Source organism: Cryptotermes secundus, unplaced genomic scaffold (assembly GCF_002891405.2).
Source record: "Cryptotermes secundus unplaced genomic scaffold, Csec_1.0 scaffold612, whole genome shotgun sequence".
NCBI classification, from domain to species: Eukaryota; Metazoa; Arthropoda; class Insecta; order Blattodea; family Kalotermitidae; genus Cryptotermes; species Cryptotermes secundus.
Window position 1 is genome coordinate 1,295,363 of NW_019729902.1, and position 15,678 is coordinate 1,311,040.

A 15,678-nucleotide genomic window follows, 5' to 3' on the forward strand; every position below is an offset into this window, starting at 1 on the left:
CGTTGCCTAGGAATACCCGTGGCAACGAACTGTTGAAACGGCGGAAATAATGCATTTCTGCGGCAACGAGCACAGAACACGTGAAATGGAACCCTGGGCGAAAGTGCCCTCTATTGCGTCCGAAACCATGTTATAATAGTCCGGCTCCGAACAGTATTCGGTGATACTGGAAGTGATAATAATTGTACTCGCTGGTGTAAAAGTGAGTGTTCAATAACTTATTCGCTGAATCCGAGACGTACGTGGAAGTTATTTGTCGCACTGAATAGGAGACACGTGACCACAACGTTACATAGGTAACAAGCGACATATTCTTATTATCAAAGTACACGTAAATAATGCAACAATTTAAAATACATCAAAAATATGTCACTCACTAAAAATGTTTTTTAATACTTTATGATGTTAAAATCATTAAAAATGTCAATCTGTCTAGATAAATAAAAATGTAAATGTTCGTTTGTTCAGGATCTTAAATCCCCGAAAGTTCTTCACCGATTGCTTTGAAATTTTGAAATAACGTTGCATTCGAGTACGAGCGTCACACCTGTGACAGGTAAAAACACGTCACATGTTCGGAATCCAGGAGTCACTTCCGTAGTAACGCTAGAACAGACCGTTACATAGGTAGCGACAATAGCGGTATTGTAGACCCAACAGTTGGCAGTTGCCTAGGAAGTAACAATAGCGATACTGTAATCCCAACATTGAGCCGCAGTGTCGAGAACTTCGAATCTCCACGGTTACGACGAATACAGGGAGCGTTCCCACAGAGACAACGCAATAACAATGTGTCGTTGCGTAGGAAACGCCGAATCAACAAAGCACCGTTTCCAAGGTTATAACAAAGGCTCATTTGCATAGCAGCGGCCGAGGGTATAACAGGTGTGTTCAATTCATTCGCCCAGTTAGTCTGGAATAACTGCCGAAGAAGTGAGTCTGTAGCCCCAAAAGTTGGCCATTTTGATTTAGTTATTTCGTGTGACGTTGCGTTGGATTTGGGCTGTGTCGTTTACCATAGCGTTCATTTCGTGAGTATAGTTTATTTTTCATTGTTTTTCATTTCGTTTTCTTGACTGTTCTCCTTATTTTTCAGTGTAATTGGCGGTGGGCTTGAGCTGTGTCGATTGATCTGCGTTTGAATTGAAATATTTCGTTAGACTGAGCCACAGCAACGCGTGGCCGGGTACATATATACTAGCTGTACCCGGCCACGCGTTGCTGTGGCTCAGTNGTTGGCACTAACTTTGCCGACAATCGGCGGTCGCTCAGTCTGTATAGTTCGCTTGCGGACTACAGACCACGGAGTTTGTTGACATATTCTTGATATATTTCAAATTGTTGCATTATTGACGTGTACTTTGATAATAAGAATAATGCCTCAATGCAACGGGATGCTAAAATATAATAATATGTACGTATTTTTTCTCTCTTTGCATAATGGCTAGTGGAACTGCATTTACCAAATTTTTATTATTGTCTGAATAACACAAATTGGTTTGTTTTTTCTTTCGTCTTTGCTTGTGTGTGTTCATCTGTCTGTTTCCTTCTTTGCTCGTGCTTATTTTATAATTGGCCTTTAGGCACTTAAGTAGGCACACAAATAAATGGAGAACTCAATTATCATCATCATCAAACTAAGGATGATGAAATGAACATGCATGGGGATGAGAGAAGTGAATGCACATTTTGTTTTCAAAAACCTGAAGAGAAGAGGCCACTTCAGAGACCATAGGGAAATATAATTCTATGGATATTACAAAAACTGGGTGTGACTGTGAACAATGGATTCATCTAGTTCAGGATACAGTCAAATGATGGACTCTTGTGGGCATGGTAATGAACCTTCAGATTTCATACAAGGTGGGGAATTTCTTGATTTGGTGACCGTAAACTTTTCAAGTAGGGCTGTGCACCATGAAGCCAGTTAACCTGCTCTGATCTGATCCAATGTAACATACCACTATGTTATTCAGGCAGGAATAACATAAAATACAGTAGTGTAGACCTCAAGATGCATTGCATGGAATTAATTAATGTAATATTGTGCTGTCCAAACAATACCAGATCAGAGCTCATCATACTGTTATTGCATCTTTTGTTGGCGACAGGATATTTATTAGCAGGATCTGAGGTTCTCAAAGAGGTGGTTATGAAGAGTTCTATCTTCTGCAATGTAATGCTCTGTAGTTCGCTGAAAGTAAATCAACTGCACAGAATTATATCCTAGAAGACAACTCTTCTGGACTATCTTTTACCACAAAAATGAATTGTCTGGGGAGATTTTAATTCTGCCATAGGTGACTTTTCAGTACTTCTCTATTAAATGACTTCTATCTCACACTGACTGTAAATTTTCCAAGAATCCAAAATAACTGAAACATGAAAATCTACATATATAAATCCAAAGGCTAGATGGTATGCTCTGACAATGTGCCTGACAGAAAGCTGCGGTAGTTAAGAGGACTGGTTGCCAAGTTGCAATGAGATGTTCCTTTGCTTCAGTTGGCATACCAGTCTCGACCTCTGACAAAAAATAAATTTCCATCACTGATATGCACATATTCAGTGAAAGAGTAATTTAATATATATAAGACCAGGCAATGGGGGGTTGTCTATAGACACTAACTGGAGATGGAAATTTTATATAGCAGCATATTGATATTCCATCAATTTTGGAATGGCTTATCTACAGATACCATATCTACAGATTAGATTACAGACAGAAGGGCACACTGGTATGCTTTCAAGATAGGTTTTTTATTAAGTTCATTTCTTTTTCGTTGTAATTTCAATGGGGAAAAAATAGTAAATAATATTTTTATTGTCATCAGTATATACATCCCAATCATGGAATGCCTTCCTCATCTAGCTATATGCAATTTTGCCGTAACATAATTTATACTACCCAATCATGTAATTCCATTCTTCTCCAAGTGCAATGTGTATGATCACACAATTTTTAATGCCTGAATGAAAAAACAGATTTCAAAATCATTGATGGCCTGTAACTTACCTTTTGGTGGTGTCCAGTGATGACTTCCGTATGAAGTTTGTAGCAACAAGTATTCTATTTGATTACAGACTTTTCTAAAGATTACGAATCCTGAAGCTCTTAATCCCTTTGCCGAGGACATTGTGCATATATCGCTCCAAAAGTTCTAAATCCCTCTTAAGCACCCTTAACCTACTTCTGTATCGCCTTCACACATTATCGTGTCCAAAGCATCACTGACCACACGTCACTAGCCCAAGAATATGGCATATTATATTTGTATCTAAATATTCATACATTTGTACTTAAGAGGTTTATGGGTGCATTTATACTGAAACAAAAGGTTAAAATAAATTTCCTTTCTTATCCCGGTTCACATCAGACATTAATAACATTGCCGCTCATTATAAACCACTAACAGTCTGCTATCTGTACTCAGTGGTACTGACAATCATTAGTTAAATGCCAACAAGACGATAATTTCATTACTGGTGTTACCGCTCATGACCATGATTTCCCTATCTACAGCCCCGCCCCTTTCAAGTGACCGTTTCAATTGCACAGCGGATCAGTTTTATTTATACATACATTCGTTCAGGGCGAAAATTTTCCACCATGATTACCTATCCCGGAATTAGCTTACATTCTTCGACTTCTCCCCATTTTTAATAAAGGACTGACTTACGCAAAAATATGCATTAGTTTTCTTCCGCATATATCTCATTGATTTTTCTACACTTCATTACGATAATGTTTACGATGTTTACCGTGCTTTACGCAAAACTGACGAATGGCATCACTAAGGCTGTGAATACCTGGATATTATGACGCATGAAATTGTGGTAGTTTCGTAACGTGGAATAATGTGCAAGGTCATGTGTACAAAGTGTGTGGTGTAAAGTTTGGAGAGAACGATTCACTTTTCCGGCATTTGTGAATTACTGTGTTTAAACTTATATACGTACTGGTATTAAAACAGAGTTAAGTCTACGTCATGGGTACTAGAGTTGGAGAGTACAAGAAATATCTGGACACCGCACTGCACGATAAGAACAAGCCATGGACACCTGCTCTAGAATGGGCCGAGGGCAAGACTGGAATAAAACGATTATACATATTCATGAGTGAGTCAGATTAGATAATAATGTACCTAGCTTCTAAGTGTGGATTCTGAGACCAGCTCAGTCTTTTGGACTCATAAGTAAGACAGAACCACAACCAAGTGGTGAGAATAGTCTTAGATCTGGAGTCCAGTAGGATTTTAGAATCTGGAGACATTATTTTCTTGCTTCAAGACAGACAGCATATTTCCCGTGAGAAGTTCACTTTGTATTTGTCGTGTTTAATAATGGCTACCCAGGTTATCTTTTAGTATTGGTAGCAGAGAAGAATGCAGATAAAAACATTTCTACTCACTTGAACTGTGTAAATAAAATAAAGCCTTGCTGTTTTTCTTATTGGATTCTTTGAAGTGTGTCACATTTTTAATGTACAGGTATTGCTCGGTTTATGGAATAGTTGTGCTCCAAAAGAAATGTTGCAGAGGGTGAAACCACATAAATTTAATAGTTTTTCTGTCCCACCCCCCTCACATTCTTCCTCCACAGACCTTAACAATAATCTACTTACTCTTTTCCCCACATGTCTCGGTGAGCAAGCAATACACATTATAGAAAGTTGTAAGTAAAAAAGTAAAAGTAAAGTCCCTGTGCTTAATTAACCAGCTTAACTAACTATGCCATGAAGATATATGTGGGAATAGATGTATAGATCTACGTTTTCTCAATCTTGACACTTGTTGGAGATGAGTGGTCAGCCTCATGATGTGGAGAAAATTCTTGACCCTACTGGGACTTGAACTTCAACCCTTCTGTAGTCCAGCCAGTAGCTATACTGACTCAGCTATTGTACAAGGAGATTGTCTGAGAGCGTGGCACATGTTGTGCTGTCTGCCAAGCAGAAGAGACACAAGTTCCTTGCATAACTCTTTCCATGTGCAATCAAACCTGCAACACAATTGAGAAGTCCATAGGCAAACAAACCACAAATCCCACAGCAGATGGATGGAATTTGCTGCACATGTATTCTTGACAATTTTCTGAAATGTGCATATTTGTACATTAAAATTCTTCTGTAAACTTGAAGCCTCAAACTTTAATCCCCAAACTCCTTTCCAAGGCATGTAAGCAATTTTTTTTAGGGGAATGCGCAAGCCTACCAGTATTTTTATCCAGTTTATCTTCATTGTGCATCAGCATTTTGATTCAGGGTCCCCCCACTAACAACCTTGTGTGTCAAAGTTTATAGTTGTATGGGAGTTTTTCCTATTTGAAACTGTAACACCTTGAAATCATGCCAACATATTCTTACTTTTCACATGGAATTTTGATAAGAAGTAACACAATAGCAGAGGCCTATTTGGAGTAAGGAAAAACTGCCTGATCGATGAAAGTGAATCTGCTGGGTGATAATGTAGATACCATAAAGAAAAACACACAAACTTTAATTGATGCAAGTAAAGAGGTTGGTCTAGAAATAAACACAGAGAAAACTAAGTATATGTTGCTGTCTCATCACCAGAATGCAGGGCAAAATCATGGCATAAAGATAGGAAACAGATGTTTTGAAAATGTGGCACAGTTCAGATATTCAGAAATAGTGATAACAAATCAAAACCTAATTGAGGAGGAAATTAAGAGGAGATTGAAGTTGGGTAATGCTTTCTACCATTCAGTCCAGAACCTTTGTTTTCTCGTCTCCTGTCCAAAAACATAAAAATTGAAATATACAAAACTATAATTTTGCCTGTGGTTCTGTATAGGTGTGAAACTTTTTCTCTGACATTAAGGGAGGAACATAGACTGAGGGTGTTTGAGAACAGGGTGCTAGAATATTTGGATCAGGGAGAGATGAAGTGACAGGAAGTTGGAGAAAACTGCGTAATGAGGAGCTTCATAACTTGTACTCTTCACCAAATATAATTAGAATGATCAAGTCAAGGAGGATGAGATGGACAGGGCTTGTAGCACAAATGGGGGAGAAGAGGAATGCATATAGGATACTGGTGGGAAAGCCAGATGGAAAGAGACCACTGGGAAGACCAAGGCGTAGGTGGATGGACAATATTAAAATGGATCTTATAGAGATAGAATGGGATGGTATGGACTGGATTGATCTGGCTCAAGATAGAGACCAGTGGAGGGCTCTTGTGAACATGATAATGAACCATCGGGTTCCATAAAATGCTGGGAATTTCTTGAATAGCTGCACAGTTGGCAGCTTCACAGGTAGGGCTCAGCTGCATGAGTGAGTGAGTGAGTGAGTGAGTGATAGATAGCCTGGAATTGGAGTTAGGGTCAGCAAGCACATAAGACATAAGCTTGCTTCATGGTAGCTTTTCAGTGATTTATTGGGGTGATATTGAAGACAAATTGTAATGTGTAGAGGCAATTGGTCTGTTGACTGCCATGAGTGTAAATGCATGGTGATGGAGTTGATGCAAGTAGCATGTGTCCTTCCTGCCAGATAGGTCAGACATTTCAAGAACAATATATGGCAGGCTTTCAGGTAATCATTTTGTGATATGAAGAAACTAAAACATGTTTGTATTTCACTATCCAAAAGAAATCATCAGCGTGAATCATCTTCATCTTTTCTTCTATGCAGAATGAACCAACCTGGAATGCGAATTCGATTCGCAGAAAACAAAAACAAAAAATCGAAATAAATAGTTTATTATTTATGATACATATCTAATTCTTTTTTACTGGAAAGCTGTCTAGAGACTTTTTGCTGACACTTCAAAATTTGGTGAAAATGCGACACAGCATTGTCATTAAATAAATTTGTAGCACACATAGCCACTGCCTTATTAGGATGATGCTTTTCAATGTACGATGCAACAGTTTCCCATGCTTTCAACATTTCTCTTATTGCGCCAGAAGATTGTTGCTTTGCTGCTACCTCCTCCTCCTCTGACAAACTCTCCTCCACAGCTTCTTGCTGTGAAACACAATGCAACTCAAAATCGTGCAAATCGTTGATGTAGACCGATCGTATGTGCGTGCTAGATCAGCCACGCTCGCTTTTCAATGATTTTACATGTCATTTCTACGGTTATTTTTATTCTCTTATGGCTGTCTTTTTGCGGCTTTTTCCTTGGGGACATTCTTGCAAGGGTTATTAAACTTTGCACAAAAAAATCACAAATAATATGTCTGAACACAAGTTTGGAAAAATGTGTGATCACAAGCAACACTAAGATGCTAGTGGAACGAGTGCTAAACACAGACTGATGTAGCAAGCGTACAATCCGGGACTTCCCCTCTCGTCACTCGTTATGCGAAACGTCGCTCATTAAGCGAGTCATTTTTTACAATTTGTTTTGCTCATTATTACAGTTACTCATTATGAGAGGTGCTCATTAAGCAAGGTTCCACTGTACTCAATTCCCTAAATTGAAATGCATTATTATTTCTGTTTCAGTTCTGGTTGTTATGCTCGGACTCTATATGTTGTTTGGAATTGCTGCACAGTTGTTGTGTAACATCATTGGATTTCTGTATCCAGCCTATCGTTCCATAAAAGCACTTGAGAGTCCAAATAAGGATGATGATACGAAGTGGTTAACATACTGGGTAGTGTTTGCTCTGTTCTCCGTCATTGAATATTTTTCAAATATTCTGTTACATTGGTTTCCATTCTACTGGCTTTTGAAGGTAAGTCACAAACTGTCACTTGATTCTTGTGTCTTCTTATTGCATTTTATTTAGTACTTGCATAAAAGCTGCTGAAATTTCAGTGGGAAATTGTTAAAAAATTTAATTTGTCACAAATATCTAACCTCATTCATTTGGAAAATTCAACATTTCTACCAAGATATTAGATATGATGGTATAACAGTATGCAGTATACAATGTACAGTCTGTATGAAATGTTTTTGGCAGCAAACAATTAGAAATACAAAATCTATATTTTTCTTCAATTAGCAACACAGTATCATAATGGCAATTGTGTAGTTCACCAACAAGCATCAGGGATATATTTCATTCAATAACAACGTCAACTGTTATAAGTTCATGATTTAGTGATTTGGCCCTCATATGCAGAACAAAGACTAACAGGTACTATGCAGACGTCATTAATAGCTTTTATTTTGACATTACCGAGGTTAACTACATTTTTTCCGTGTTTATTTTGTAATCTTCCCTTGTATTAACAGGCACCTGCACATTATTCTAAATAATCTCAGTTGCAATAAGTGGGCAGAATCTTCAAAATACACAATTGCTATGCCTAGCTACAGTTTCCAGAGATGACCCTTCCACTGGTACACTGATGCAACTGGAAAGAATGAAATCGCAGTTGCCTCAAAGTCACAGCCATATGTTACATTTAAACCTCTTTACAAATTAAGAGTGATCAGGATTCCTTATTGCAGCCATGCTGGAATTGCAAAAGAAATTAAACTGAAGGTGTTATTTCATGGTTTCAGCATCCATATCACATATTATGAAAATAGTTTGCATGGTTCGAGACTTATTTTTTGAACGTTCATTATACAGTCTGGAAAAGTTATTCATCATAATAGAATGGGCATTTTATTGGAGTATGTTCAACAATAAGGTGTTGGTTCCCCATAGAGTGTACAAACAGGTGGTACCGGTTCTTCATGGGGGCAGTGTAGTTGGTTGAGGCACTATGCTACAAGCTGGAAGGTCACAGGTTCAAGTCCTGATGAGGTCATTGGATTTTTTCAGTTGACCTAATCCTTCCAGCCGCACTATGGCCCTGGGTCTGCTCAGCCTCTAACAGAAATGAGTACAAGGAATATTCTTGTGGGTAAAGGGCGGCTGGCGCATAGGGCTGACAACCTTGCCGCCATCTGTGAGCCAGGTGTCTAGAAAATGTGGGAACCTCAACATCTCACAACCGTATGGGTCTCCATGGCCTGTTACAGGGATACCTTTACTTTACATTTTACCGGTTCTTCATGTAACAGTATCTATGAATGTATGTTAGGCAGATGTGAACAGACTGAAGAAATGTAGATAAAAAGCTCATGTACTGAAACTGACACTGTCATTTTAACTCAGCATTTAGACAATGTCCCATTTCAGCAGTTCTTGAAACATTCATCTCCCACCCATCCCCTTGTCTATTTTGTTTCTCCAAGTTTTAAAGGTGGCACATTATCATAATATGAAGTGCAATTTTTCCTGCTTATATCTCACTTTATTGTACAGTCACCACATAACATACAGTGAGGGCCCAGTGAATAATGAAAACTGGGTAAATGTGACAGTAGTTTCACCTTCCATTTTTCTGTTACAGTGTATCTTTCACATCTGGTGCTTTGTCCCAATTGAGAACAATGGGTCTGTAATCATCTACAATCGTGTGATTCGCCCTTATTTCCTTAAGCATGAGGAGAAAGTAGACAGCGTGCTGAGTGATATCGCTGGATCAGGTACAGGAAGCTAATTTGCAGTAAAGACAGAGTTTACATGTTCTGTTATGTTTTAATGTTTTAGGATCTGATTTTATTTTTGCTGTTTTGTTAGCATCTGGGACTGGAAAGCACTGGAAGTAAAAGTTTAATTCAGTTCCTTTTTTTAAATGCTTGCCAGCAGCAAGTATCCTATAACAGGCACGCACAACATTTATAATCTCATGCATTCTTTATGTCTCAATCCTCAAAAGTGTAAGTTAGGGGCCCTGTGCACACGCATGCACAAACACACATACACATTTACATGTAACTTGGTACCTGCAACAGCTGGCAGGTTCACAGTGATACGTGGTCTGGTAGTAAAGTTTGGAAACTCGCCACCAATTCTTTGCCGTAGCACCAGTGGACAGAAACCTCAGTATGGATTGATTATGTTGGCATATCAGTGTTTCACAGCTGTGCTGTTGTTGATCTATGGCAGTCTCTTTTTGAGTGGCGTCTATTATTGTCTGAGCGTGTTTTGGTGTGCCATCGCAAGAATATCGGGGCTTCTTGTTAAACTTGGCAAGAGTGGAGGTAAAATCAGAGAGATGTTAGTGAAAATTTACTGGGATTAATGCTGTGAAGAAAACAGCAGTTTACAAGTGGGTGACACATTTTTCTGAGGGAAGAGAAAGTGTCACTGGTAAGAAATCAGGACGACCAGCAACAAGCAGAACTGAAGAAAACATTGCAAAAGTTCCTCAAATTGTGCGTGAAAATCTTCGGCTGACTGTCCGGAGCATAGCTGAGCAAGTTAACATCGACAGAGAAACAGTTAGGGAAATTTTGACTGAAGATCTTGACATGAGGAAGGTGTGTGCAGAAATGGTCCCAAAGGACCTGCTCACACGGCACTGTCTGTGAGTGAGCTTTTAGCTAGTAAACAATTAACTCTGTTGGAACACCTTTCCTATTCCCTGGATCTAGCCACTGATGGCTTTTTTTTCTGTTGCTGAAGATAAAGGAAACATCGAAAGGAATGCATTCTGATGACATTGATGACATGAGGAGTAATATGACAGTAGCTCTGAACGCCATTCCACAAAATCCATTCCAAAATTGTTTTTAAGGGCAGACTAGGCACTGGCTTTGGTGCATAACTTCCCAAGGGGAAGCAAAGAGGTCTGTAGCACTTTTACCACAATGAGTCTTTATGAGACTTTACTGTCAGACCATGTATACACAATAAAACATTATCTAATATTGTTCAGCATAAAATCTATTTTGCACTTCCCTTTTTAACTTTCAGTGAGCGTCTTCAGACATTTTTAATAATGTTTAATGAAATTTGATCTTGTGAAACACACTTCTATACAGAAAGAACCTGTTCTCATAACCATCATAATGCTCAGAAAAGAGAAGCAAGTTTTGTCTCTGTCTAAATTTCTTTTTCCTGTGTCCCTGTTTTGCTTACTCAGAAATAACAACTTTCTGTTTGTCATAATGCCCCACATGTCAGGTTCTGTAGGATCTTCACTTACTAATATATGTCAAGAAATAAATCAACCACAGTCTCTGAAAAGAGTTTGGATAGCTCAGTCAGTGTAGAAACAGGCTACAGGATGGATGGCCCAGGTTCAATTCCCAGCAGAGGCAAGATTTTTCTCTTCTCCACAGCATCCAGACAAGCTTTGGGGCCCACATAGCCTCCTCTCCAATGGGTAATGGAATGATTTCCCCAAGGGAGAAGAGCCTGGGGCATGGAGTTGATCATCACCTCCATCGAGTGCTGAGGTCAAGAATTGGTGGAGGTATACCTCCACTCCCACATATGTCTTTATGGCATAGTGCTTAATTAATTAATCACAGGGACAGCTTTACCTTTTACAGTCTTTAAAATCTAATTTGAAGAGGAAAGCAGTTTCCTGTGCTCTTGTTGTCTAGCAAAAGAGCCCCAGGCACCCATTATGAAAACCCCATTGTCATTTCCTATGTCATTTTTGAGTGGTTATCATTGCTATTTGATATTTGTTAAGTCCTAGGCTTGAATTTCAGTTCAAAGACTGGCTCTCCTGACTGAAGTTCTTTCATAATCTCTCCAGACAAATACAGGCATATTACAGTAACATGAGCCACACTTATGTTGTTCCACATTGTTCCAAATTCATTATTCACAAATCAGTTTTCTGTATTTTGCTACTTAATTACTGCATTTGAAAATATGTTGTTAAATAAATGAAAAATCAGTCACTTGGCAAAGAAACTCCCAGGAATACTTGAAAGTGCATGAAAGGTGACCTTAAAGTACTGTTTCATTAGTAAAAGCTGGTTTGGTACTACACACATGATACCCTAATTATAGATGAGTTCTTTTGTGTATGTGTGTGCGTGTGTTTTTTAGCATCTTCCTCATCCCAGTACAGGCGAAGGAGTAGACAAATATCATTGAAATTTTTCGTTTTAGAAAATATATTAAATTGGGTATTGATAGGTAAAATATATGGATTCCCCCCACATACATGCATAATTAAGGATCCCCTGTTGGGACTAATTGTTAAGCACTCATTTTTAATTTTACTGTTTTAATAAACATTTAAACTGTTGTTCTTACTTGGATGAAACTTAAAGAGAATATTCTTAACTTCAGTATCTGTGAGTACTTTTTAAGTGGTATACAGGGTGTATCAAAACTCAACGGCAAAACTTCAAGAATGGACTCCTCATATAGAGAGAAGAAAAAAGTGTATGACAACATGGATCTGGAAATGCATAATTACAGCGTTATCTGAGCTTGTAATTTACGGAGTGCACACTGACACGTCCTGTTTTCCGGAATAAAATTGTGAGACACCGGTTACAGTTGTTACACAAATAATCATGTTGCGAATCAGTATGATGTGGGCTTTAATACCTCTAGGACACACAAGAGACGGAATCCAAAATTTTCATAATCAGCACGTGTGGGCGGACACAAATCCCCATGCAACTAACCAGTCATCTCAACAACAGAGGTTCACCATTAACATCTGGGCAGGAATTGTTGGTGATTGTTTGTTGGAACCCTGCGTTCTTCTGGACAAGCTTAATGGACAGAACTACACAAATTTCTTGCATACTACATTGCCTGATTACTTGGAAGACATGCCACTAGGATCCCATCGACAGCTGTAGTTCATGATGGTGCTCCCGCACATTTCAGTCTGTCTGCCCGCAGGCACCTTAATGCACATTATCCTTGGCACTGGGTAGGTAGAGGTGGACCGATTGCTTGGCCACCACGCTCTCCTGACTTAAACCCCCTGGACTTTTACCTGTGGGGACACTTAAAGTCTGTTGTGTATTCGACTGCTGTTGCTGATGTACCAACTCTCCATGCGCACATTGTGGCAGCCTGCCAGATAGTACACACTACACCGGGCATTTCTGATCGTGTGCGGCACTGAATGCGACGATGAGCAGAGGCCCGTATTCAGGCAGGAGGAGGTCACTTTGAACATTTCCTCCAATATGTGACCAGAGTGTTCCAGCTGGTGTTACAGACATATTCAGTGTAACAATGCAACAGTGTTGGGAGTGTCAGATTGCACTAATGTTACTAAAAGGTCGGATAACTCTGTAATTACGCATTTCCGGAACCATGTTATCATACACTTTTCTTCTTCTCTCTGTATGAGGAGTCCAATCCTGAAGTTTTGCCATTGAGTTTTGATACACCTGTATAGTGGATTACTTGAAAGATGAAAATGTTTCATTTTGTTAATACCTGTAAGCCTAGGAGACTGTATTTTGAATTGTCTCTTATAATAATATAGCAATCTTTTTTACAGCTGCAAGATTAGCTGCACAAAACATCTTTAAGAGTGAATAAAATTCTCCATTTACATATAACTATTTCAAAGAATGCAGAAGATGGAATATTATAAGCATCAGCTATCAGATGAATTTGCTCTACACTGTAACACAGCCAAACAAGCATAAGTATTGTCATTGTAATAAGAATTGGTACAAATTAGCCTGTTCTATAATTGAAACATCTTTGAGAGCAGTGAAAAGTGATCATGAAGTGTTTGTATATAACTAGATTAACTGCATTTGACAAAGTTTAATGGTAAGATCCATTTTAATATTGTCCACCCACCTACACCTTGATCTTCCCAGTGGTCTCTTCTGGCTTTCCCACCTATATGCATTCCTCATCTCCCCCAGTCATGCTACATGCCCTGCCCACCCCATCCTCCTTGACTTGAATATTCTAATTATACTTGGAGAAGAGTCCAAGTTATGAAGCTCCTCATTATACAGTTTTCTCCAACCTCCTGTCACTTCATCCCTCTTCAGTCCAAATATTCTCAACAGTTCTCAAACACCCACAGTATATGTGTTTTACAGTGTTTTACATACAGAAATTTCCATAAAGTGTTGTTTATATGGTGGAAATTTGTATCACATTGCTTGTCAGACTCAAGGATATGTACATTTGTTCACAAATAAGTAATTTGAATAGATTGTATGCATTTTGTGGACAATTATGTAAAACTTGTCAACTTTTCCTGTAAATATTCAGTTTATATAAATCACTGAAACTACTGAAAATTAGCAATTTTATATTACTGTATATTCTTGTAAAACATGCAGTAGTAGTGCTGTATTTGTAAAATTTACATGTAAGTACAATTTTTAACAATATTATATTTAAGCATCCTGTTGCACTCTACACGATAAATGATACAAAATCCGTCCCAAGTGCAAACAATATATTGTAGCGTGTTTTGTGTGTCACGCTACAAATAAGTTCACGCCGTTCTTTGATATAGCGAGTTTATTACGTTCGCTCGCCTTACACACACTTTACAAACATTTGCACTTGCAGTGGTACAATTACTGCTCACAATAATTCGGCGAGACACTGGACTCTCTTCTCTGGCGGTTATTCTAGGACTGACTTCTTAGACGGATATCCCATGACTTTCTTCTTAGCTGGCTATTCCGAGACTCACAACTTCTCGTCGAAGCTGGGCTTTTATAACCTTGGCCGCTGCTAGGCAAATGAATCCTCTGTTATAGCAGTGGAAACGTTGCTTTGTTGACTCCGCGTTTCCTACGCAATGACCCATTGTTATTGCGTTGTCTCTGTGGGAACGCTTCGCGTATTCTTCGTAACCGTGGAGATTCGGTGTTCTCTACACAACGGCTCACTGTTGGGATTACAGTGCCGCTATTGTTACTTCTTATGTAACGGTCTATTCTAGTGTTTCCATAGAAGCGACTCTTCTCGATTCGAGACACGTTACAATATATTATATGTTCTTGATCTTGTTCTCCTCTACACTACATGTTTCGGCCTCTAATGGCCATCATCAGGTGTATACTCTTACGTTACTGCCACACTGAACCCAGTCTAAAATTTAACATTTAAAAAACACATTGTTATTTCTTCGTTATTATCAACATCTACCTCGTTGATATCTGTCTNACTTACTCTGTGTAGTCTTCCTGTGTGCGTGACGCTGCTTGTCTTTACTACGTGTGCTGTCTGATGTATTGTGTGCTGTGTCTTATGTTGGTGAGTGTAGGGGAGGAATGGGTAGTGGGCAGAGAGAGGTACCGTTAGTCTGTGTAGATTTCGTGTATCGTTTGAAATATGGCATTGTGTGTTTCTATGTGTGTATCATTCATGTGTAAGCCTTTCTTACTTATTTTATATATATGGTATTTCTCTAATGTATTTAAATGTCTGCCCTTCTTTCCCGTTGTTACAACTTCCATTACGTCTGTTATTGTTCCGTATGCATGTCCTGTATTTAGTATGTGATTTGAGTACCCGGAATTGCTATCATTATTTCTAATATCATGTATATGTTCTTTATATCTAGTGCTAAATGTTCTGCCTGTTTGCCCAATGTATTTCAATGGGCAATCTACACATTTCATTTGGTATATGCCACTTTTATTGTATTTATCTAATTGTGGTTTTTGTTTGAGTATATTTCCTATTGTGTTTCGTGTGCGGAATGCTACTTTTATCTGTGTGTCTTTGAAAAGTTTTGTAACTTTTCTCACTTCTTTTGTACTATATGTAAATGTGGCCCACTTTGTTTTATGTTGTTCGTCGTCATGTATGTTTGATTTTTGTTTTCGTGTTGTCTGATTTAATCTATTGATTATGTTTGTGCTGTATCCGTTGTTATGTAGTATGTTTTTAATAGTGTTCTTCTCTATTTGTTTTCCCTTTTCTGTTATTGGGTATGTG

General features: G+C 38.5%; 2 protein-coding genes across 2 annotated transcripts in view; one reads left to right on the forward strand and one right to left on the reverse strand.

Moving 5' to 3' along the window:
* LOC111865764 (bis(5'-nucleosyl)-tetraphosphatase [asymmetrical]) overlaps nt 1-3,162 on the reverse strand; it is a 20,295-nt gene extending 17,133 nt beyond the window's left edge. Inside the window, exon 1 of the mRNA XM_023854031.2 lies at nt 3,017-3,162. Coding sequence (XP_023709799.1) covers nt 3,017-3,137 — 121 coding nt within the window. The 5' untranslated portion in view covers nt 3,138-3,162. The remainder of the gene's footprint in view (nt 1-3,016) is intronic.
* An 819-nt stretch (nt 3,163-3,981) lies between these two features.
* Nucleotides 3,982-13,519, forward strand: LOC111865763 (receptor expression-enhancing protein 5). Its single transcript, XM_023854030.2, has 4 exons — nt 3,982-4,119; nt 7,481-7,713; nt 9,329-9,464; nt 13,256-13,519. Exons 1-4 carry the CDS (start codon nt 3,990-3,992, stop codon nt 13,294-13,296), a joined length of 540 nt encoding a protein of 179 aa, XP_023709798.1. The 5' UTR covers nt 3,982-3,989; the 3' UTR covers nt 13,297-13,519.
* The last annotated feature ends 2,159 nt before the right edge of the window (nt 13,520-15,678 follow it).

Excerpts from the sequence above, each read along its gene's own strand:
- LOC111865763 (XM_023854030.2), top strand. The coding sequence starts at position 3,990 with ATGGGTACTAGAGTTGGAGAGTACAAGAAATATCTGGACACCGCACTG. Across the intron at positions 7,714-9,328 it reads CATTCTACTGGCTTTTGAAG|TGTATCTTTCACATCTGGTG; the intron begins GTAAGTCACAAA and ends TTTCTGTTACAG. Across the intron at positions 9,465-13,255 it reads GAGTGATATCGCTGGATCAG|CTGCAAGATTAGCTGCACAA; the intron begins GTACAGGAAGCT and ends TCTTTTTTACAG.